At 40.8% G+C, this 21898-nt stretch overlaps 1 protein-coding gene across 1 annotated transcript in view; it reads right to left on the bottom strand.

The window, feature by feature from the left end:
• Window positions 1–21898, bottom strand: part of LOC309397243 (polycystin-1-like protein 2) — a gene marked incomplete at its 5' end in the record, with an annotated part of 60496 nt that overhangs the window by 23837 nt on the left and 14761 nt on the right. Inside the window, 16 exons of the mRNA XM_081963100.1 lie at window positions 768–967; window positions 1357–1503; window positions 2799–2977; window positions 4419–4520; window positions 4947–5177; window positions 10413–10544; window positions 10861–10987; window positions 11771–11895; window positions 12284–12463; window positions 14832–14957; window positions 16022–16216; window positions 16804–16949; window positions 18198–18485; window positions 18761–18902; window positions 20099–20219; window positions 21590–21797. Of these exons, the coding sequence (XP_081819226.1) occupies window positions 768–967; window positions 1357–1503; window positions 2799–2977; window positions 4419–4520; window positions 4947–5177; window positions 10413–10544; window positions 10861–10987; window positions 11771–11895; window positions 12284–12463; window positions 14832–14957; window positions 16022–16216; window positions 16804–16949; window positions 18198–18485; window positions 18761–18902; window positions 20099–20219; window positions 21590–21797 (2649 nt within the window). The remainder of the gene's footprint in view (window positions 1–767; window positions 968–1356; window positions 1504–2798; window positions 2978–4418; window positions 4521–4946; window positions 5178–10412; window positions 10545–10860; window positions 10988–11770; window positions 11896–12283; window positions 12464–14831; window positions 14958–16021; window positions 16217–16803; window positions 16950–18197; window positions 18486–18760; window positions 18903–20098; window positions 20220–21589; window positions 21798–21898) is intronic.

Here is a 21898-nt window from a genome sequence, read left to right as displayed (position 1 = left end):
CTGCATAGGAGTCATATGACTTATAATCAACACAAGTAGATGGTTGAAAGAAAACTAGACTATTATTCCAACAGAAGTGCGTGGCTTTGAGTCTTTAAACAAGGATTCTACTGACAAATGTTTGAGGCTAACAAAAGTTTCTTAGCTAGGCTGGGACTCTAGCTACCTTGACCTTTGACTGTAATGCCTGATAATTTGGGATTTGTAGTTCCAATCTATCTGAAAGGTACAAGATTTGGGAAGAATGATCCTGCCTAAGTCTTCTCTCTCTTTGCTTTCTTTTCAATCATCATTGGGAACATCCATCTTACCATCTTCCCTAACTATCATTCCCTGTTCTCTTCTATTCCTCTTTTTCTTTTTCTTTCCATAGGCCAGGCTCCAGATCTCCTCTTGATCATCTCCAAATACAAACCACAAACAGGATTCAGCACTCGAAAGATATTTCACCTACAATGGCAGACTCCATAGCTCTTACCCTAACATCTGTCTCAGCTAAGCATTTATGTAGCAGGTTTCATAAAGATTGAACCTTTTTTCAAGTTTTCCTCCAATATCTTCATAAGAGTCATTCAACATACTGTAGGTCAGTATGTTTTTTGGTAAGGGGAGAAATCAAGAAAGCATCTTCCAAGTGCCACCAACTTCAAAGCAAGAAGAAGCATCAGATCTAGAATGGCTATATCTCATATTCAGATAGTCCTCTTAACTCCTCTTAGTTGTCCTCCCTACTGTACTCTAACACAATAAAGCCGTGATGCTATTACCTAAATCCATTTTTTGGTCTGCTGGATCCTTGGGCACCCCCCAAAACATGATGCTGGTCAACATGGTGCACAGAAGAAGCGAGAAGCAACAGGACACTCTCTGGGCTCGTGTAAAAGAGCTGCGTGGACAAGGGTTGAAAATGGAGTACCAGATATGGCTGTCCCGGAAGCCCCTAGAGGTCTTCATGAAAAAGAGATTGCTGAAGAGAAGAGAAAGAGATGAGATAAAACTATGAGGAACCAAAGCAAAGACTCTTGCTTTTTGCTCACCAATTAACTACCTCTTGAGCAGGGGTCTCCAACCTCGGCAACTTTAAGAATTGTGGACTTCAACTCCCAGAATGCTCACCAATTAATTACCTCTAGAGCAGGGGTCTCCAACCTTGGCAACTTTAAGAATTGTGGACTTCTGGCTGAGGAATTCTGGGAGTTGAAGTCCACAATTCTTAAAAGTTGCCTGCTCTAGTGCCGTTTTCCAGAATTCTGGAAACTTGGCCAAACTTTTTTATTTTTTTAGCTTTTGTTGGGAAGAAAAAAAATATACCGTATGTTAGGCACACCGCTTTCCAAAGCAAACCCAAATACACACCTGAACTGCTTCATGTCTTGTTCAGTGGCCACAGGGAAGACTTTATCTAGGACGCACTCTCCAACGTCAATGGCCAGCCAAGAGTTACAAAGAAAATACCACTTCTGATCAGTGGCCACATCATGGATGAGAACACGATTCACATACCTGCGAATGAAAAATATAAAAGAAAGGACACACTGAGGTTCAGGCATTATATTAAACAATGGCATAGCTAGATAACAGTTGGTTAGCAAGGCAAAATAATCTGGTATCCACACCATACAACACAGAGCACCAGTTTGTTCTCGTAGTTAAGGCATCAGACAAGAAACTGGGAGACAGTGAGTTCTAGTCCTGTCTTCAGTCATAGAATAGCTGGGTTGATAGGACGTGTGAACCTAGCTTACAAACCTGGGACATTTTTACTTACCCGGTCCCCAATAAAATCTCTGGAAGCTGTCTTGCAGTCTCATTCTTGATGGAGTAGATTGGCAACTGGCCAACATGTTCTGGCTGCAAGTTATTTTTAGACTCACTTAGTAGAAAGCAGTAATATTTCACGTCTCACACTAAGGACCTTCTCGACACCAAACTACATTAATTTTTCAACTGGGCGCCTTTCAGAAGTCACAGTCTACCACTCCCACAGAGTGAACCAATCTATAAAGGCTAATTGAACAAGGCTAGAATTGTAACCCGATGTATTTGAGGGCCCCTTTCAATTGGGGTGGGTAGGAATCTTGAATTAAAATAGAAGATCCCTTCCTTGAACCTTCAGAAAAGAGAACAATTTTATTTCTTTATTCATTTTTTTATTTCTTAAATTGGTATGGCTGCCCAGCTCACACCCATGACCATGAGTTACTTCAATGCAAAACCATGCAAATAATAATAATAATAATAACCAGAAATTTAAATGCAAACAATAAAGGAGTATTTTAGAAGATGTCCTCTTTGCAAAAGGAGGATAAAAGGACATCTCTACTTCTGTTCCAGAGGTGGTATTCAGCAGGTTCTGACCAGTTCTGGAGAAACAGTAGCAGAAATTTTGAGTAGTTTGGAGATACGGTAAATACCACTTCTGACTGGCCCACTCTCATCTATTCTCTGCCTCCTGAGTCCCAGTTGATTGGGAGGGAATGGAGATTTTGCAGTAACCTTCCCCTGGAGTGGGAAGGGAATGGAGATTTTACAGTATCCTTCCCCTGGAGTGGGAAGGGAATGGAGGTTTTACAGTATCCTTCCCTTGGAGTGGAAAGGGAATGGGGATTTTATAGTATCCTTCCCCTGGAGTGGAAAGGGAATGGAGATTTTACAGTAACCTTCCCCTGGAGTGGGAAGGGAATGGAGAAGTATCCTTCTCCTGCCATGCTCACAAGCCACGCCCACCAAGCCACGCCCACAGAACCGATAGTAAAATTTTTGAACCCCACCACTCTTCTGTTCCCTCTCTTACATACCAAGCAGGGCTCGTTCCTGAATTGTCATGCCACAGTCTGATGCTCTGTAGTTCTCCAAGAGGAAAGAGGGTGCATAAGAGAAAGATATCCACACCCCCTCGCTCAAAAACTGGGGTGTCGGGGTCCACCAAATGATGCGGCTCACTCTCTCCTTCCTGGCCATACAAGGTGAGAGTCACCTGGAAGAGAACAAAGGATGCATAAGAATTGCTTCACTTCCTCATGTATTTCATTTACGTACGGTTAGTCCTCTCATTAACAATCGCAATTGCACTTCAAATGCTTTTTGCAAAGTCCTTAAGGGCGATGTGCCTTATTTTATATTTTTGCCACAGTTGTCAAGCGTATCACTGCAGTTGTTAAGTGAAACATGTGGTCATTAAGCGTATCTAGCTTCCCACACTGACTTTGCTGGTCAGAAACTGGATAGGAAGGTTACAAGCGATGATCCCATGATCCCGGGGACAGTGCAGCTGTTGTAAATGCAGGTAATCCTCGACTTACAACCACAATTGAGCCCAAAATTTCTATTGTTGAGTGAGACATTTATTAGGTGTGTTTTTATGACCCATCTTATGACCTTTCTTGCCACGGTCGTTAAGTGAGTCACTGCAGTTGATACGTTAGTAACACGGTTGTTAAGTGGATCTGGCTTCCCCATTGGTTGCAAAAGGGGATCACAAGACTTTGGGAAACAGCAACGGTCATAAGTATGAACCAGTTGCCAAGCATCTGAATTTGATCACATGACTGTGATCAAAATTCGTAAGTGTGAAAAGTGGTCATAAGTCACTTTTTTACAGTGATGTTGTAAATTTGAAAGATAACTAAATGAACTGCTTTGTGTTGAGAACTATCTCTGCATGCCAGTTGTCAAGTGCCTAAATTTTGATCCTGTAACCATGGGGTCATGCTGCCACGGTCGTAAGCTTGAAAAACGTTCATAAGTAACTTTTTCCCATTCCTGTTGTAACTTCAAATGGTCGCTAAACAAACCAATGTTAAGTTGAGGACTACCTGTACTGTATGCAGGATTCCTATTTGTCTATCACTGCTTCCTCTTCGTCTTCCTTCTAGCAAATGACAAGGCATGAATGTCTGAGGATCAGACAAGAATACACTATACAGGTAGATTTTTTTCATTTTTGTTTTTATTAATTAAAGATTGGGGCATGCACATGCCATACTAAGTGGGGAATGCAATGAGGAGGAAAGGAAGGCTTAGTTTTGTAACCTGTTCTCATCAGAAAGACATCCTCCACCAGTCTTATCAACTTTTAATGACCCCATAATCCGTTGCGGGGTGGAGTCTGGGCACCTGAATGGAGCTAGCAGAGTGTTTAATGGCCAGATGCCCTTCCTGTCACCAATGCAGAGTTTTGTTCAGCAGATATATTCTGTGCCCAGAGAGAAAAATATCTGCCTTTACCTAGGATTGAACTCACAGTCTCCTGATTGTGAAGCAAGGGCTCTACTTCTAGGCCACCGCACCACTCCTGTCCTCCACCAGTCTATGGCTTGGTGATTTAAGAGAACATTATCTCTGGTGCATATTTAGACTCAGGATAAAATAAGTGCTGTGGCTCTTTTAAGCCACAAGATTTGGCACTCCGTTGCTACCTTAGAGGTCGTAGCTGCACCTCGGCGATGTCCGGTATAAACCGTCACTAGATAACGATATTGAGCAAAAGGATCATTGTCTTCCAGGAGAGTTATCTTCGCCTAGAGAGAAGTAATGCAATGTCAGCAACAACCAGGAGATGAATAGAAACATGTAAATAAACAAGGGAAGATTTCTTCCTGGATCAATGTCAGCAGGTATAAAAAATGTACATTGTCCAAGATCTATAGAACTGAAAAGAGGACAATCTTCCATGGTGGCTTCTTGGATGAGAAGCGAAAAGTCTTCAAAAGGAGAAAAAAAAAACACCAAGAAAGTCCAGTTGCCTCCTGAAAAGGTGCCTTTGGGGCAACCATGACTTGGATGGCTCCCTAGTCATATCTCCGTAGACTTCATGAATGGTAAATAAGCCATGATGGTAACCATCTTGCAGATTCCATAATGGCTCAGCCTCTCTTTACGAGCAAAAGGGAACTCTTTGCATTGCAAAAGAAACAAAAGCTAGGAAGACACTATTCACAACTTACTTTGGCATCATGCTGGGTGTCTTTTCTTCTGGCCCAGATCAGAACCAGAAGGTAGATCAGGAAGATGCAGCCTACCGTCGTCACCACGATGGGGTTGTCCACAAAAGTGGCAAACAGCTCCACAGTTTTGCTGACATCGATGGTGTTTGGCATGACAAAGAAGGAGCTAGCAAAGAAGGTCAGGTGGTTGCAGAGACACTGAGTATCCCCAGGAGTAGTTTTGGGACCAACCTAGAAGCCAAAGAAGAGGTGTCATTTTGATCTCTATCTCTGTCCCATCTGTACAGTCACAGACTTCACGTAGATGTTTGGGGTCTTTGTTTCCATATCTGTCAGTGTGATAGGTGAAATGCCCATCTGGAAGAAAGGGGTTGGATTTGGGCCAAGGTCATGGATGGGTTTTAGGGAAGGCCGAGAGTTCAAATCAAAAAGTACATGAGGAGAAAAGGAGAAGATGCTAAAATGCCTCTGTAACAGAGGTGGTATTCTTGCTGGTTTGCCCCACTTCAGGTGAACCGGTAGCAGAGGTGGTGGGAGGCTCTGCCCACCTGCCCAGACATCATCACGGATGCTCTGCATATGCGCAGAAGCTCCACGGGTGAACAAAGCAAGCATGCATGCTCTCCCAGTTCCAAACCAGTTGCAAAAATAAGAGGAAAGCATTCCTGCTCTGTAAAGTGACGCATAGATATAAAATATAAAAACAGAAAGGAAAAGCAGAGAAGAAAGGATTTTTCAGATGTTTTATGTGGAATGGTATGGAGGAAGGTCCCAGCCCTGTCATGTCTAGAGACCCCAAGCTGGAACGTGAAGAAAGATCAAGAGAAAAAGTCTTGTGAACATCTGGAAAGACCAGGACTGTGTTGTGTGTATGGAGATCTTGGAACATTATGCATTGAAGAAGGCCTTGTTTGGCAGCAGGACTACTGGGGGAAAGAACTCAGAGGCATTCCAGTAGTAGTAAATGAGATAAGGAGCAGGAGATGAAGCCATAATCAATTGCTTATTATGCAGGGAAAGAGACGTTAGGTGGAGAAACGCTAATTAGGTTAAGTTTTGATTTCACAGAATCATAGAGCTAGAAGGGACCTTGGTGGTGTTCTAGTCCAACTCCCTGCCCAAGGCAGGAGTCTTTTTCATTCTTTCATTTTCTTGCTTTTGTTTTCTATTATAGAAAGCAGGCAGACCAGGAGGCGTCATCAGTTTAGAATCCTTGCATTTGCACAAGAGACTCAAGTCCAGCTCTCCTTGAATTCAGTTGGCCCTTATCTAGCACCAAGGTAGTGCTGACCATTTGTTGACTAGATTCTTGTGTTTAGGCTAGAGCAATCAATCTTTCTGAGCTACAATTCACCGTATGGTCCTGATCCTTTGTGTCTGATAATAAAGAACTACACATGTTTATCTTTTAGGCAAGAGAAACACTTCACTTTCAATAACATTTTCATTTAAAATCAGGTCGTTTACTTTTGACTGAGAGGGAACGAAGTTGTCCATACCCTGCATACTCCAGAAACATTAGCAATATAACTCTCAGCATTCAAAACTTGCAATCCCAGTATATCTAAAAAGTCTCACAACAGGCAAAAATATTGGCTAACAATAAATCTTCAATGTGTATTCCAATATTTCTACTTCTCTCTACTTACGCGGCATCCGTAGCTATTCCAATTCTTTTGGTGCTCATCCCAAAATACACACTTGGACACAAAGCAAGTGATGGAGATGTTCATTTCATTGGAAGCAAGGAAGTCCAGTTCTGTGTCTGGTCTCACTACGAAATAATACATTCCTTCTCCAAAGATCAAATCTTCCGAATGAAGCACCCAGGAATATACCTCATCTGAGTTGCCAAACAAAACAAAACAAAAACCATTTGTTAGCTGTGTTTTTTTTTTCCCCACAAATTCAGATTCTACATTAAATATCATTATGGCCACACAACAATTACAAAACAATTGACACTCGTTACAAAATAATTTTACCAGTTTTTGGATTCTACAGAGATCAAATCTGATGCCCTTTGACTAGACTTCATCAAAATCAGATAAAGCCATGTAGAGATCAATTAAGTAGCTGAATAAATATGGAATTTAAACAGTGAATAAATACAATCACTAGCCTATAAATTGTCAGGGTTCCAAGTAACATCCCCAATGAAAGAAGACTTCGAAGCTTGAGTTTCCTCAAAATGGCACAGGGCCTAGCTATTTGCGGGATCGTATCCTGCCCCATACATCCCTTCGGCCGATTCGCTCACACAGAGAGGGACTCCTCCGGGTGCCGTCCACTAGGCTGTGCCAGCAGGCGACGCCCAGGGGAAGGGCCTTCTCTGTGATGGGCCCGACCCTCTGGAATGACCTTCCCCCTGATATTAGAACAACCACGGACCTCCGCTCCTTCCGTAAGAAGCTCAAAACCCACCTGTTTAATCTAGCCGGCTTGGCCTAATTCCAGCTCTCCCACCTCAGTCTGTATTTTTAAATTTCACGGGTTGGTCTTAGGCTAAGTTTTTAATTTTTATAAATTTGTACAGGGGTTTAAAGTTTAATTCGATTTTAACTATATTTATGATTATTTGCATGGTTTTTAATTTGGTACCTGTACACCGCCCCGAGTCCCTTCGGGGAGAGGGGGCGATCTAGAAATCAAATCAAATCAAATAAATAATAAATAAAATTCCATTTTATTAGAGGTGTCATATTGGCGCATCTGGGAAAACCCGAATCTGAAAGCTTCCAGGTTTTCCCACCCACTTGAAAGTTCAAAATACTGCCCCAACACCCACATGGTCCAATCCACCATTGCCACAAAGGAAGGTTCCTCCCATCCACATCCATCCAGGTGCAGGGATAAGGTGACCTTGAATTTCTGAGAAAGAATGTTGTTATGGCTACATATCACCCATACTCTGCAGAATCCCCCCTCCCATTTTCCCACAGTAGAAAATTTAAATGTGGCTTCCAGGCCTGACATAAATGCCGATCAATTTTAATACAGCAATACAAGAGCATTATCTGGTGAAACCAATCTTAGAACATATAGAATTGTTTTTGAAGTCTCTTGTTTTATTTATACCAAAAGGGATTGGGCAAAAAAAAAAGAAGTTTTTACGTCACTTAGGAATTTCCAAACTTTTCAGGCTGGTAGGCATGTTTGGAATTTGTGAATGACAAATGGATGCTAGGAGGATATAATGAAATGCAAAGCACTAGAAAGCCATCCTCTCTTGACCCCTCTGCCCCAAAATGTTCACTCTTTCACCTATTATCTTTTGTTATTTTGAGGGCACTGTGACAGTTTGAACTGTAACACTCATTGAGCCATCATCTTTATTTTCTAACTAGCTGATAACATGGTATTGCCCGGATATTTATTTATAGGAGGAAAATATCCTGACCAAATATAATTTCTAATGTTGGATTTTCCCCCTTGGGGAGTACCGTGAAGCCGTTACCATGGCAACTTCACTGCACTGGACAGTAGAAGCCAGTATGGCAGTACGGCACAACAGGCTGTATCTTAACAGAACACACATCCTGAGCGGAGTTAGGGATGTCTTATCCCCATAGTATTTGTTTCCAGAGGGTAAGTCCTCTGTGTACCAAGCTTGGTTGAAATTGCTGAAGACGTTCCAGAGTTATGCTGGAACATACACACACAGAGAGAAATAGATAGATAGATAGATAGATAGATAGATAGATAGATAGATAGATAGATAGATAGATAGATAGATAGATAGATAGATGATAGATGATAGATAGATAGATAGATAGATAGATAGATAGATAGATAGATAGATAGATAATAGATAGATATAGATGATATAGATATAGATATGCATATACAAATACAAAGACATAGACATATATAAACTTAAGGGTGCAATTTAAGGCTGGGGGAACTCTTAGAAAGAAAATTGCACTGAAAGTTAACAATTTCATTTTCAGAATGCTAATTTTCTATTTTTAATTAAACAGAAGAAAAAATTAGGCAGGTTAGGAAAACAGGTGGATTCAAATGACACAATGATATAGTCAAATCCCATGCTGAGAGGACCACAGAACAATGTCATAATAAAGATATTGTTTTAGGTCCGATCCAAGCCGTTATGGGTAGTCATTATGGCTTACTCAACAAAGCATGATTGACTAAGTTTTTAACATGTGCAATTTTATTTTACCTCTGGTATTTCTGTTGTGAGGAAGATGCGCCACCAGTTCATGATCAGTCTCGTTGGGAAGGTAGTCATACCCCAAATAAAGGATAAGTGGAATATTTTGATCCACCTCCAGGTAGATCACTAGAGATGAGTCCGCTGAAGTCACGTTGACTTGGACAGCTGTGAAATTTCCCAGATTCAATATTGTCTTGTCCTCTTGAGTTGCAGGACTCCTGGGTAACCTTATCTATGGTTAAAGTTAACCAATTAGCTCTGGAAATCCATGCATAACTTGAGAGCCTTAAAAATAAATCACAAGCATTTACACTTGAAAGGATAGCACTAACCATAGTCTTACTCTGTAATTTACGCCAACTTTTTATAAACTTAAGCAGGGGTGGGCTTCAAAAATCTCACGCCCTGGTTGAGCATGGTGATGGCCGGGGTGGTGAGGGCGGGAGCAGTAATTATGGGCGTGGCAATGGTGGACTTCCAGAACTTCCAGGAGGCCCATTTCCCCCTCCCAGAGCCTCCGCATGGACCTTGCACTTACCTCACATCCAAAACAGACCGTGTGGAGACTCCTGGGAGAGGCGTGGTGGAGTGGGGTGGGCGGGGCCAGCCAGGGGTTCTCCGAACTAGCTATAATGTTAGCTACGGGTTCTCCCGAACCCGGGCAAACTCGTAGCAGCCCACCCCTGAACTTAAAGGACAATGGGACAAATAAGAAGGTGTTCCTGTCTCCTAAATATTGCAGAATGGAGGAGAGAGTGAATAACTTGAGGAAGAGAAAATGGAGGGATGTGGAGAGATGTAGAATGCTGGTAGAATATTTAGTCTTTTCTGCTCTGATCATTCTCAACTCTGGCATTACTAAAGGTTTAATAGAGGAACTACAAATGTAGAAGAAGAAGAAAAGAACCATCAGGATACAGGACAAATTTGTTTTCAGCAAGCCCCCTAAGGTGTCAAACTCAATTTCATTGAGGGCTGCATCGGGGTTGTGTTTGACCTGGGGGGGGCAGGGGGGGGCATAACCAGGGTAGGCATGGCCAGCTCAATGTCACTCATCGAGGCTCCGTTTTCAACCACAACAGCCTCCTGCAGCCTCCCTGCCAGCGAAAACAGAGTCCGCGTGGGCCATACTTGTCCTTCCTGAGCTCCATTTTCACTGGTGGAGGCACGGCGGGCTGGTCCTTTGCTGGGCCAGATTTAAGCACCTTGCATGCCGGATCTGGTGGGCGGGCCTTGAGTTTGACACCCCTGCTCTAAAGGGTGGAAAGCATGCAGAGAAGAAAAATTACCTCAATATCTTCTGACAGGTCATAGACTGGAATGACCAGTCCATCTAGGCTGGTGAGAGTCAGGCCTCCAACTGTTCCATGGATATCAAATGAGTCACTTGAGGAAAAGGGATTCACCGAGAAACTCACCATCTGCAAGAAGGGAAATTTAATGGTCAACCTTTCTTCAGGTAAGAGCCAGTCCCTGTCTCTCAGCCCTTGGAAGGATGCAATGGCAAATCACTTCTTGCCAGGAAACCTGCAGAAACGTTTCCAGAACAGTCTCCAGAAGTCCATCTTGACTTGAACGCACCAAAATAAAAACAAGAAAAGAGAGACAGCCCTATGGAGCATCACTGCTATTTCTACATTTAAATTCTGAACTACAAACGAAGGGACATTTCAAGACCCAAGAAGGAAACCCATTTTCCCAGAGCGAAGAAAACTCCAATAAAGGTGCAGAGGTTACCCTGATGTCCACCGTCTCATCGCTGTCTCCCGAGATGCTGAGAGAAGAAGCAGAGGGGAGCGTGAAAGCGGCGGATCTGGAGTTGGAGATTTTAATGGCCGTGCTGTTGACATTCTCGGTCTGCAACCTTTACACAAAAAAGGGTCAGAAAACCGCACAGGTGAGAAGACAAGGCAGAAAGGCAAACACAAGGATCCTAAGAGGCAGGCTGCACTGGGTGAAAGGGCTAATTTTATGAGGAATGGCTCCTCCCTCGATCTTCTTTAATGCCCCCTTAAGAGGAGAAATAAGAAACAAATGAGAATTTGAGTTCATAACACTCTGCAAGATAGAATGTGGCTGTTTGACTTTGGGTTTTGTTTAATACATTGTAGGGATCTGGAGAATGTTATTAACCATTGTTTATTATTTAACATGTCCTGTAATGAGGGAAGGGAAGGGAAGAAGGGAGGGAGGGAGGAAGGGGAAGGAAGGGAAGGGAGGGAGGAAGGAAGGAAAGGGAAGACAGGGAAGGGAGGGAGGGAGGAAGGGAAGGGAAGGGAAGGGAAGGGAAAGGCTATCAGGTGAGACCAGAGATGAGCAGAAAGGACAAGTATTAGATAAACCTTAGTTTGTTTCTAGATCTCCAGCTTAAGGAGCCTAAACAGAAAATCTAGGAAATCATTCTGAGAAGCTACTTCTAGGAAAATTTTAAAAATGCTAAGTGAAATCAGTCTATTTGGGGTATAATACAATGCATAATCTCAGAAAGGCACTTTATGAAGCAAACTAGGATCCTTCCTTCCTTCCTTCCCTCCCTCCCTCCCTTCTTTTCCCTGGTGGTCATAAGAAAGCTTGCAGCCCAGATAGGGTGTCCGTGATATAATATGTCTTTCCTAAATAGAAATGGAAAACAGTTGAGATGGATTACCTGTTGATATACATAGCTGCAGAAGGAGCTTTTAGTACCAAAGGCTCACTGTCAGGCAATTTTCCAAAAAGAAGAGCACTCTGAAGGTTTTCAACTGTGGTTACAAGTTCTTGCAAGACTGAATTCTATGGCGGAAGAAATAAACTAGATTCTGTAAGAGTCCTTTACGTCAGGTAGAACGGAGTCCCCTAAAGATACTCCAATGGATACCAGTGTCCCCACTTTCTATGATAGCCATCAAACTGTTGTCTAATGGAACATTGCTTTAAATTCTGGATGCCTCTAACCATTTACAAAGTAGGAGATGGGAAACGACACCATAAATTTCTACCCTCCAATGTGACATATGAAGATGTTCTTAGAAAATACATGCCACCTGCTAATGATAACTGTGGGTGAAAAGACAAGCACCTATTTTATCACTTGGGACCACAAATGGTGAGCAGGAATGCCAACAAGATTTGCAGAGGCATGTAAATGCAGGGCAACACACCTGATTCCCCACAACCTCACCTGTGCCACCTCAGGGACAGAGGCTTCTTCTGTTCCATTCTGCACAGTAGCTTCCAAGACATTGCTTACTGCACTGAAAAGGTAGCTGGCAGCTTCCTTGCGCATTAGATGATCTCCAACTTCTGTGTCCACCACCAGTAAGGATTCACTAACACTCTTCAGAGTATGACTAGCTTCCACCTAGAGAGGAGGAGAAGAGATCTGTAGGAACCATAGAAGCTATGGTTGCCTGGGCGAAAAATTTTGGTTATAATGTGGAATTGGCCTAAATGGGAAAGGCTTTGGACACTTAATCGGAAACGAACAATGGCCATGGCTTATAAGGAAAATCTGTATAAGATGTTCTACAGATGGCATCTTCCCCCAGCACAGCTCTCCAAAATGTTTAAAAATTTGGCCCCAAATTGTTGGAAGTGCAAAAAAACACCAAACACCTTTTTCCATGTGTGGTGGACGTGCAATGAGGCAAAAAGATATTGGAAAATTATACAATCATGGTTTGGAACAAATGGTGGGAGAACAAATTCTGTTCAAACCAGAAATTTTCCTCCTAGGCATAAGACCGGAGGGGTATAAGAAAGATGTGCTCTATCTAATTACACATGTATTAACTGTGGTGCGAATAACCTATGCTCGGTATTGGAAAAAAGAAAATATCCCGTCAGAGTTAGACACAATTAGGAAAAATTTCGGCCTGTGCAGAAGCAGATTGGCTCATTCTAGAACTAAAAAATAAAGGGGAGTTGGACTATTATGAAGTTTGGAAGAGATTTTATTATTTTATTATTTTAAAAATTGAAGACACACCTGTTCCGATTGGCTGGCCTGGCATAATTATAACGTCTACCTCTTGGCAAACATATTTCTTACTGGTTTTTTAGGGGGATTGTTTTTTAAATTTAATTTTATAGAATATTTGTTGGGGTTTTAAATTATTTACTTAGCAGTACAGTTCTTTATACCTTTTTATCCTCCTCTTATCTATTTATCTACTTAATAATTTTAATTGTTTAATTTTATAGCTATTCATGATGTATTTCTGATATGGACTGTACACCGCCCCGAGTCCCTTTCGGGAGAGGGGGCGGTCTATAAGCGCTTAGTAAATAAATAAATAAATAAAAATAAATTATTGGTATAAGACAAGGTGACAAGACTGGAACAAATTGTAAATAATGGGATTGGATAGAAGGATAGATAATGTATTAAGTAGGCTAATAGCTAATGGACAAGATTATCTGGATATAATGTGATTGTATGATCCTAATGGCTTCGCCGTGCTAAATGTAAAAACAATAAAAACTTGTTTTTTTTAAAAAAAAAAGGTCTGTATAAGATGACCAGGCTGGAACTGAGGGAGGGGTCAATCGTGTCATCAGTTTGAAGTCCCTTTGCTCTCAGAAAAGATCTAAGTAAAGGAGAATATTTGTAGCTCAGGTTGAAATGAGGGGTCCTCAAAGTACTGGTAATATTACCTACTTTGCGTAATGAAACACCTGCAAGAAAACAACCAATCTCAGAGAGCACCAAGGACCCCTCGTTAGTAGTTCAGATTCTTATACAGAATATAGGGAGTCCTCGACTTACAGCAGTTCATTTAATGACTGTTCAAAGTTACAACGGCACTGAAAAAAATGTGACTTATGATTGTTTGTTAACAGTTACGACCTTTACAGCCTCCCCATGATCATGTGATCAAAACTTTGATGCTTGGCACCCAACTCATACTTATGACGGCTGCAATCTTCTGGCATCATGTGATCCCCTTCTGCAACCTTCTCACAAGCAAAGTCAATGGGGAAGCCAGCTTCACTTAACAACCGGCTTGTTAAGTGTTATGTATCAACTGCAGTGACTCACTTAACAACTGGGGCAAGAAAGGTTATAAAATGGAGCCAAACTCACTTAACAAATGTCTCACTTAACAGCAGGAATTTTGGGCCTGTTTATTATTGTACAATCTTGCCATGTTGATGATTAATGCTTTAAAGGTAAAGGTTCCCCTCGCACATATATGCTAGTCATTCCTGACTTTAGGGGGCGATACGCATCTCTGTTTCAAAGCCAAAGAGCCAGCGCTTTCCGAAGATGTCTCCGTGGTCATGTGGCTGGCACGACTAAATGCCAAAAGTGCACGGAACGCTGTTCCCTTCCCACCAAAGCTGGTCCCTATTTTTCTACTTGCATTTTTACATGCTTTCGAACTGCTAGGTTGGCAGAAGCTGGGACAAGTAACGGGAGCTCACTCCATTACACGGCGCTAGGGATTCAAACTGCCGATCTTTCTGATCAACAAGCTCAGCATCTTAGCCAATGAGCCATCCCGTCCCTCTTGATTAATGATTTACTTCTAAAAGAAAAATAAATGACATTGTTCCTATACATTTCTTCTTTGTATCACCCCCCCCCCTTTTTTTTAATCCCCCTCCCCTTTTGCAGGCTGTGGAATATTTTCTGCAATGACCCACTTTCAGCTTCTGACATCCTTGTTACATTCTGGGTTGCTTTATCCCGAGGTCAGAAGGCACCTTCTCAGCTGCCTGCTCACCTGTGCAGAAGAAGACAGTTCTTCGCTCCTGTAGGTGACATCCATGAGGACTTCTGACATTTTGAGGGCTATTTGCATCGATGTGACATTAACCACGGAAAGGGTTGTCAGCATTATCTCTCTAAGCTTGAGAGAAAAAGGAGAGACCATTGTTGATTCTAGTTAAAAAAAACTTTAATTTATCTCATTTAATTTCTGTCTTATTTTTCCCAAATGGTCTCAGGGCCATTTCTTGAATCAGATTGTAATGGGTTTTTTTTTTTGGGGGGGGGTGTTAATCTCTATGTTAAAAGGTTTATATACATATACTCCAATATATCCCTCTGAATATTATCTTTTTCAGTATAGTTTTCTCCATATAGACATACTCACAAGGATTCTCTAAGCCACACATTTTTGTTTACTTTTTTCTTAATGTACTTCTTGATAAAACAATCCTTAACAAAGTCATAGTTTTCGTACATTATTTTAATAAAGTTTAGTGTAGTTTAGTTTAGTGTTATTGCATCTAGTACAATGAAATTAAATGCCATCTTCAATGTACATTATAGCTATGAAAATAAAACACAAGCACACATCCTTGATGTGAATTTTTGTGTGGTTGTGGTTCACCAGGTTTCTAAAGCATAGCATAGATATGTTAAGGGTTCCATCATATGTAGTGACAAAGCTGTTTGTAATCATCTTATTGTTTCCTTCTACTTTTTAACAACAGCTGGATGTATAGATGATATTTCAATTCACTCCATGATCTTCCCAGTATGATAACGAATTATTATGACCATTGTTGGGATTCATTTTCTTTACTACCAGTTCTGTGGCCGTGGCTTGATGGGTGTGGTGTGGCTTGGTGGGCATGGCAGGGGAAAGATACTGTAAAATCTCAATTCCCTCCCCATTCTAGGAGAAGGATACTGCAAAATCCCCATTTCCTCCCAATCAGCTGGGACTCGGGCGTCAGAGAATAGATGGGGCGGGGCCAGCCAGAGATGGTATTTACCAGTTCTCCAAACTACTCAAAATTTCCGCTACCGGTTCTCCAGAACTGGTTAGAACCTGCTGAATACCATCTCTGATTATGACCCTGAAATTGCTTTCCATAACTGAACTGTACCGTTATTGTTTCTAGAACTATTGAATCCAACGATAGCGGAGCAAATGGTTTTGAGAGAGAAGCTCAAAAGACGAACCTCTTTCCGCGTATCTGTCTGCAGAGATGAATTGAAGGTGGCTTTTTTCCTTTCTTGATTAAGAACAGAAGAAACCGATTTATACAGCTGAAAGAGGGACATGCTGTTATTCTCTCCTTTTAGGATGCTGTTTGATTTTTCCAGAATCATGGCCTGAAAAGTTTGGTTCCCGCTGTTTATATCTTCAGGTTGAACCTGGCAAAACAAGATGGTTTAGGGGAAAAAACAGAGTTGTGTCCATCTGTCAAGGTTCCAAGTAACACTCCCAAGAGAATCAAAACTCTGAGATAGGCATATTCCTCAAAGTATAGATTTATTAGGAACCAGCCAATAATCTGGCATTGCCCGGGTATTTATTTATAGGGGGAAAATGTCTGGACCAAACATAATTTCTAATGTTGGATTTTCTCCCTTACCAGAGGGAGCCCTCTTGTGGAGTACTTTGAAGCCATTACTATGGCAACTCCACTGCGCTGCACAGTAGAAGCCACTTTATGCAGTACGGTAGAAGCCATTTTAAGGCACAACAGGCTGTATCTTAACAGAACACAAACCCCAAGTGGTTTTAGAGGTATCTTACATCCACAGTATTTGTTTCCAGAGAGTAAGTCATCTGTATACCAAGTTTGGTTGAAATTGCTCGAGGTGTTCCAGAGTTATGCTGGAACATACACACATACAGCCATTTATTTATTTATTTATTTCTCTCTGTCCTGGATGATCAAATCTATGGACACGAAGGCAAAAAGCTGGGAAGGTAAGCAAGACCAGGTCAAACTAACCCTGACGGTGGCATTTGAATAAACAGCATGGCCATAATTATTGGTCACTGAAATTGTAATCTGTAGAACAAAGTCATTGTCTTCTTCTCCCAATGGAAGGTAGACCAAGGGTAGGGCTGGATCATGTCCACAGTGAAGGAGGGAATCTGAAAAGAACAAGAAAGAAGGAAGTGGACGCAGATGGAAGACTGGACTCACCAAATGAAAAAGGAAGTTTCCTTAAGCAATTAAGGAAGGGCTAATGAACCAATCTATGTGTCCTTAAATTGCCTTTACATTATAATTTATTGACTATTCTCAGTGCCTCATCATTGAATGGAAAAGCACGTCATTGATTCAGCTAAGAAAGCAGCAGTTAGCCTACAGCACTTCCCAATTACAGCCTTTTGCGGGATTTGCCCAATTGCACTAAACCAGGGGTCTCCAATCTTGGCAGCTTTACAACTTGTGGACTTCAACTCCCAGAATTCCTCAGCCAGCACACGCACATTCCTCAGCACATGCTGGCTGAGGAATTCTGGGAGTTGAAGTCCACAAGTCATAAAATTGCCAAGATTGGGGACCCCTGTGCTAAACCATAATTGATATTAAGCCAGGAGGGGGACACCAAATTCCAGCCATGAAAATATGGCTGAAATCTTGTGAGATTCTGAAATCTCATCTGCGAGCATTTGTGCAGGCCTTTGTGAGGGTGTTCAAGTTTCATGCCCTCTCATTGAAATCTCGTGAGCTTTCCCGAGAGAGTGATAAAGTCCTTGCACGATGAAATGTTTTTCCATGAGATATTAGGCTGCTTAAAATGTTTGAATTCCACAGACAATATTTAGGAGAATTGTGGGGTTCTTGTGGCTTTCGAAAGCATGAATTGCCAAACATGGGGATATGAGATAAAGAAGGAATTCGGAAGTTGCAGAAGGGCTCTTTATGCTGTCCTTGTCAAGATCCAGAAATCAAGACAGATGTGTTGAGGATCTTCTAAGCAGTTTCCTTTAGTCCTCACCTATAGACCAAAATCTTCCTAAGCTAAAGCAGAGTACATGAATCATTAAACTTATAGTCTGAGAACTGATAGGAAGAAGCTGTCTTAACTCTCTTTCTCCCACACAAATTGTTTAAACTTTGCTGTCTCTTGTTCCTCTGGAATGCATTCCCCTCCCTCCTGGGAATCCAGAATACATTCCACCACAGTCTTTTAGTTTATAGAAGGACCTTGAGCAGGGGCAGGCTGCTGGGGGTTCGCAGGGGTACTTACCGGGCAGGTAAGTGCAGGGCATGTGTAGAGGTTTGGGGAAGGTGGAAAATGGGCCTACCGGATGTTCGGGAAGAGAACCCCTTGCTAAAAATTTTGAAGCTCACCCCTGACCTTGAGAGTATCAACCCAATAACTGTCTCACTTGATTCCAGGTAGAAGCAATACGTCACTGAAGACCTCTCAATTGGAGGGCACTGGCCCAATAGGCAGGAAGATTGGCAGGAGATGGAGAAGCTGTTGAGCACGGATCCTTGAGGAGGAGACACAGAACATTCTGGAGCTACCGGAGGGGGCACTGAGCTGACAATGTAGGTTTCTTCTCCGTATTTGTTCTCACTCACAGCTGGAAATTTTGGAAACAAGAAGCGGTCAACAATTGGTTTACTGTGATGTACATCATGAGGAATAGGCACTAAAATGTACCATGTCTCTTTTAAAATCAAATACGTCTTTGCTAAAGAACAGGTTATTTTATTACCATTCCCATCTACTAGTATTCCTTTCTTAACCTTTTTTTACTTGCTATTACTTAGAACAGAATAGAAATTTTGTTGATTTAGTATGTTATGTCTTTTTTCAGCTGAATTGCAGCGTTTATGGAGTTAACATAAAGCTACTTAAAAAACTGCCAGTTTAAAAAAAAAACCCACTAAACCAGGTAATAAATTGCTTCAAACAAAATATCCAAATTTTAGTGGCCAATACCTGTTGCTTTGATTTGAAAGGCTTCGCCATGGGATTGCAAGAACGAACTGTTCAGGACAAGAACTTCAGTATCATTTTGAAGAAAACTGAGTGAGCTTTGTGGGAAACCATTTAAATTGCATCCTGGAGGAAGCAGATTAGACTGAGGAAGGAAATCAAAGGAAAGTTGAAGAAAAACAGGAATTAAAAAATATCCATTTTTTTTAGTAACCGCCATCTTTTCCAAACATGCTAGGTCCACTAGGTAGGACTATTTGCTTCATCTCGTCCTCAAATGATGAAATTAAAATCTTCCTTCTTAAATATTCTTTTGGAAGGAATATACTATATTTTTTGGAGTATAAGACGCTCTGAAGTATAAGATGCACGTAGCTTTTGGGGAGGAAAACAAGAAAAAAAAAATCTGCCTCTGCCTCCCAGCAATTTGCCTCCTTGCAGCAAACAGCCAGTTTCAGTTTCAGTTTCAGCACAGATTAACACAAGCACCTGATTGTCGGGCCACCTGCCAATCAGCTATTTCAGGCTGCAGGGTCTGCTATAGCCTATTGCTGCCTCTGCGCACCCCATTTTCAGCCTCCCCATCCTGTTTTCAGCCTATGAATGCTTCATTTTCAGCCTCTGCATGATTTTCCGCCCGATCTGTGCAGCAGGGATTGGAATGGGTGGAAAATGAGGCACACGGAGGCTGAAAATGGGGTGTGCACAGGCCAAAAATGGGATGCGGAGGCTGAAAATGGGAAGGCAACAATAGGCAATGCCAATCCCTGCATCCTGAAACAGCTGATGGTTGGGAGGCCGATCCAACCAACGATCAGCTGCTTGTGCTAATCAGGCTGTGCTGAAACTGAAACTGAAACTGGCTGTTTCAGGATGAAAACTAGATGCACTATTTTAAAGTAACAGAATAATAGAGTAGAATAGAATAACAGAGTTGGAAGGGACCTTGAAGGTCTTCTAGTCCTACTCAAATCCTATTCCATTTCAGACAAACGTCCCAATCTCTTCTTGAAAGCTTCCAGTGATGGAGCATCCACAGCTTCTGGAGTCAAGCTGTTCCACTGGTTAACATTTTCACTGTTAGCAAATTTCTCCTTAATTCTAGGTAGAACTTAGTTCTATCTTCCTGCGCAGAGTCACACCATTGTGAATTTGCTAGAAGTGAAGATCAGGAATCCACTCTCTGAAAAATCACATAGTGTACTTCTTTATAACCCTAGGTTGATCATCCGATATGTCCATGAACATTATTTGTTGTCAGAGGGAACGTTATTCTCTAAAAAAAAGAAAGATATTATTTTTCAAAGCGTGGCATTTCTGAGGTGGTCATAATACCCTTACCTTCTTTTCGAAGGCGTGGTCTAAATACCACTTGTAAAGTACAGGCTTTGCATCTTCCCTCATTGAGACTCTCAACATAACATCTTCACTGATATTCACAGGATTGCAATTCCTCTCACAACTAGGAAGAACCAAAGAAAATGGCATTTAGTAAATTGAAAATAAGCTCCTGCTGAGAAAATTAACCGATTGTACCAAAATGGCGTGAGGTTAACCTCAAGATGACAGCTTGGTTTTTTAAGCTGTTTTTCTGCTGAGTGTTTTCCCAGAGGTAGCTTATAGCTGATCTCTCTTAGCAACATACAAATTCAATTTTTCAATATAACTAACTTTTTAGTGGTTCACAACCTAAATATGGCTTGGTTTAATAAACATACAAGAAAAAAATATTGGATGCTGCTGTATTTAATAGCCTGATTGGATGAACAGAGCAGAGAATGCTAATCAATATTCTGGGTCACTTGATAATGAGATGGACAGCATATAAATGTAGTAAATAAATCAATAAATATTGTAACTTGTCAGTTCAGAGAGATGTTCATACCATCCTTAATACAAAGGCATTTTAACTCACTGCTACAATATTTATTTGACAGTCAGAAACCATACTCTTCAGTCATTGACACCTGGTTCCTCTATAATTTTTCATAACCATGGTTTGTTGAATGATTCACAATGGCTAGATCCACGCATCACATTCAATCATAAACTGTAAAATTGTAAGCCATCCAGTCACTTTCTTGAGTTGAGAGGCTATAGAAATTAATTGATTGAATGATTAAAATAAAATAAAATAAAATAATAAAATAATAGTAAAATAAAATAATAATAAAATAATAATAAAATAATAATAAAATAAAATAATAAAAAATAAAATAAAATAAAATAAAATAATAAAATAATAATAAAATAAAATAAAATAAAATAAAAAATAAAATAAAATAAAATAATAAAATAATATAAAATAAAATAATAAAATAAAATAAAATAATAAAATAAAATAAATAAAATAAATAAAATAAATAAAATAAATAAAATAAAATAATAAAATAAAATAAAATAAAATAAAATAAAATAAAATAAAATAATAAAATAAAATAAAATAAAATAAAATAAAATAAAATAAAATAAAATAAAATAAAATAATAAAATAAAATAAAATAAAATAAAATAAAATAAAATAATTAAAATAAATAAAATAGGACAATAAGGTATGCTCAATACCAGATGGGCACATAAGCCATGGGTTTCCATATAACATATAGGTGTTGTCGAACAGAACAGCAAACAAACAACATGCCTTAGTGAGATTTGTGAAGCAAAAAGGTTCCTATTCACCATAATTCATGAATATCAGGGCCTGCGTTCACAACAATAATTGGGGGACTAGAAAAGTGTCCCTCCCTTTTTTTTTTACAATCAAACTGATTAACTTTCTAAAGAGGTTTCTCCCCGTCCATCTTAAAGAACAACAATGAAAAGTTGCCACACCTGATCCTCAGCCTCAGATCTTGCTTTGCTGTGACGTACAAGCATTGCTCGTCCTGCTTCTCCTCTTCCTCTGGGCTTTTCACCGCAACCTTCACTGTCACTGCGGAGCTGGGAGGAGGCAGGCAGTTGGGGGGAATCCAGATCTCTCTTTGCACAGTGTGGATAGATTGTTGCTGCACACATTCATCCCATTGAGGCCAGCAGAACCCTGCAGAGATAGTTTTCCAGCCAGGTTATTTGCACTTTCTCATCTATCCCAGGACCAGAATAAATGTGATTGTCCTGAGTTATCTCGGAGTTGAAATCATT

This window comes from Natrix helvetica, assembly GCF_964273705.1.
Source record: "Natrix helvetica genome assembly, chromosome: 10".
In the NCBI taxonomy this organism is placed as follows: domain Eukaryota; kingdom Metazoa; phylum Chordata; class Lepidosauria; order Squamata; family Natricidae; genus Natrix; species Natrix helvetica.
This window is presented reverse-complemented; position numbering and strand designations above follow the sequence as displayed.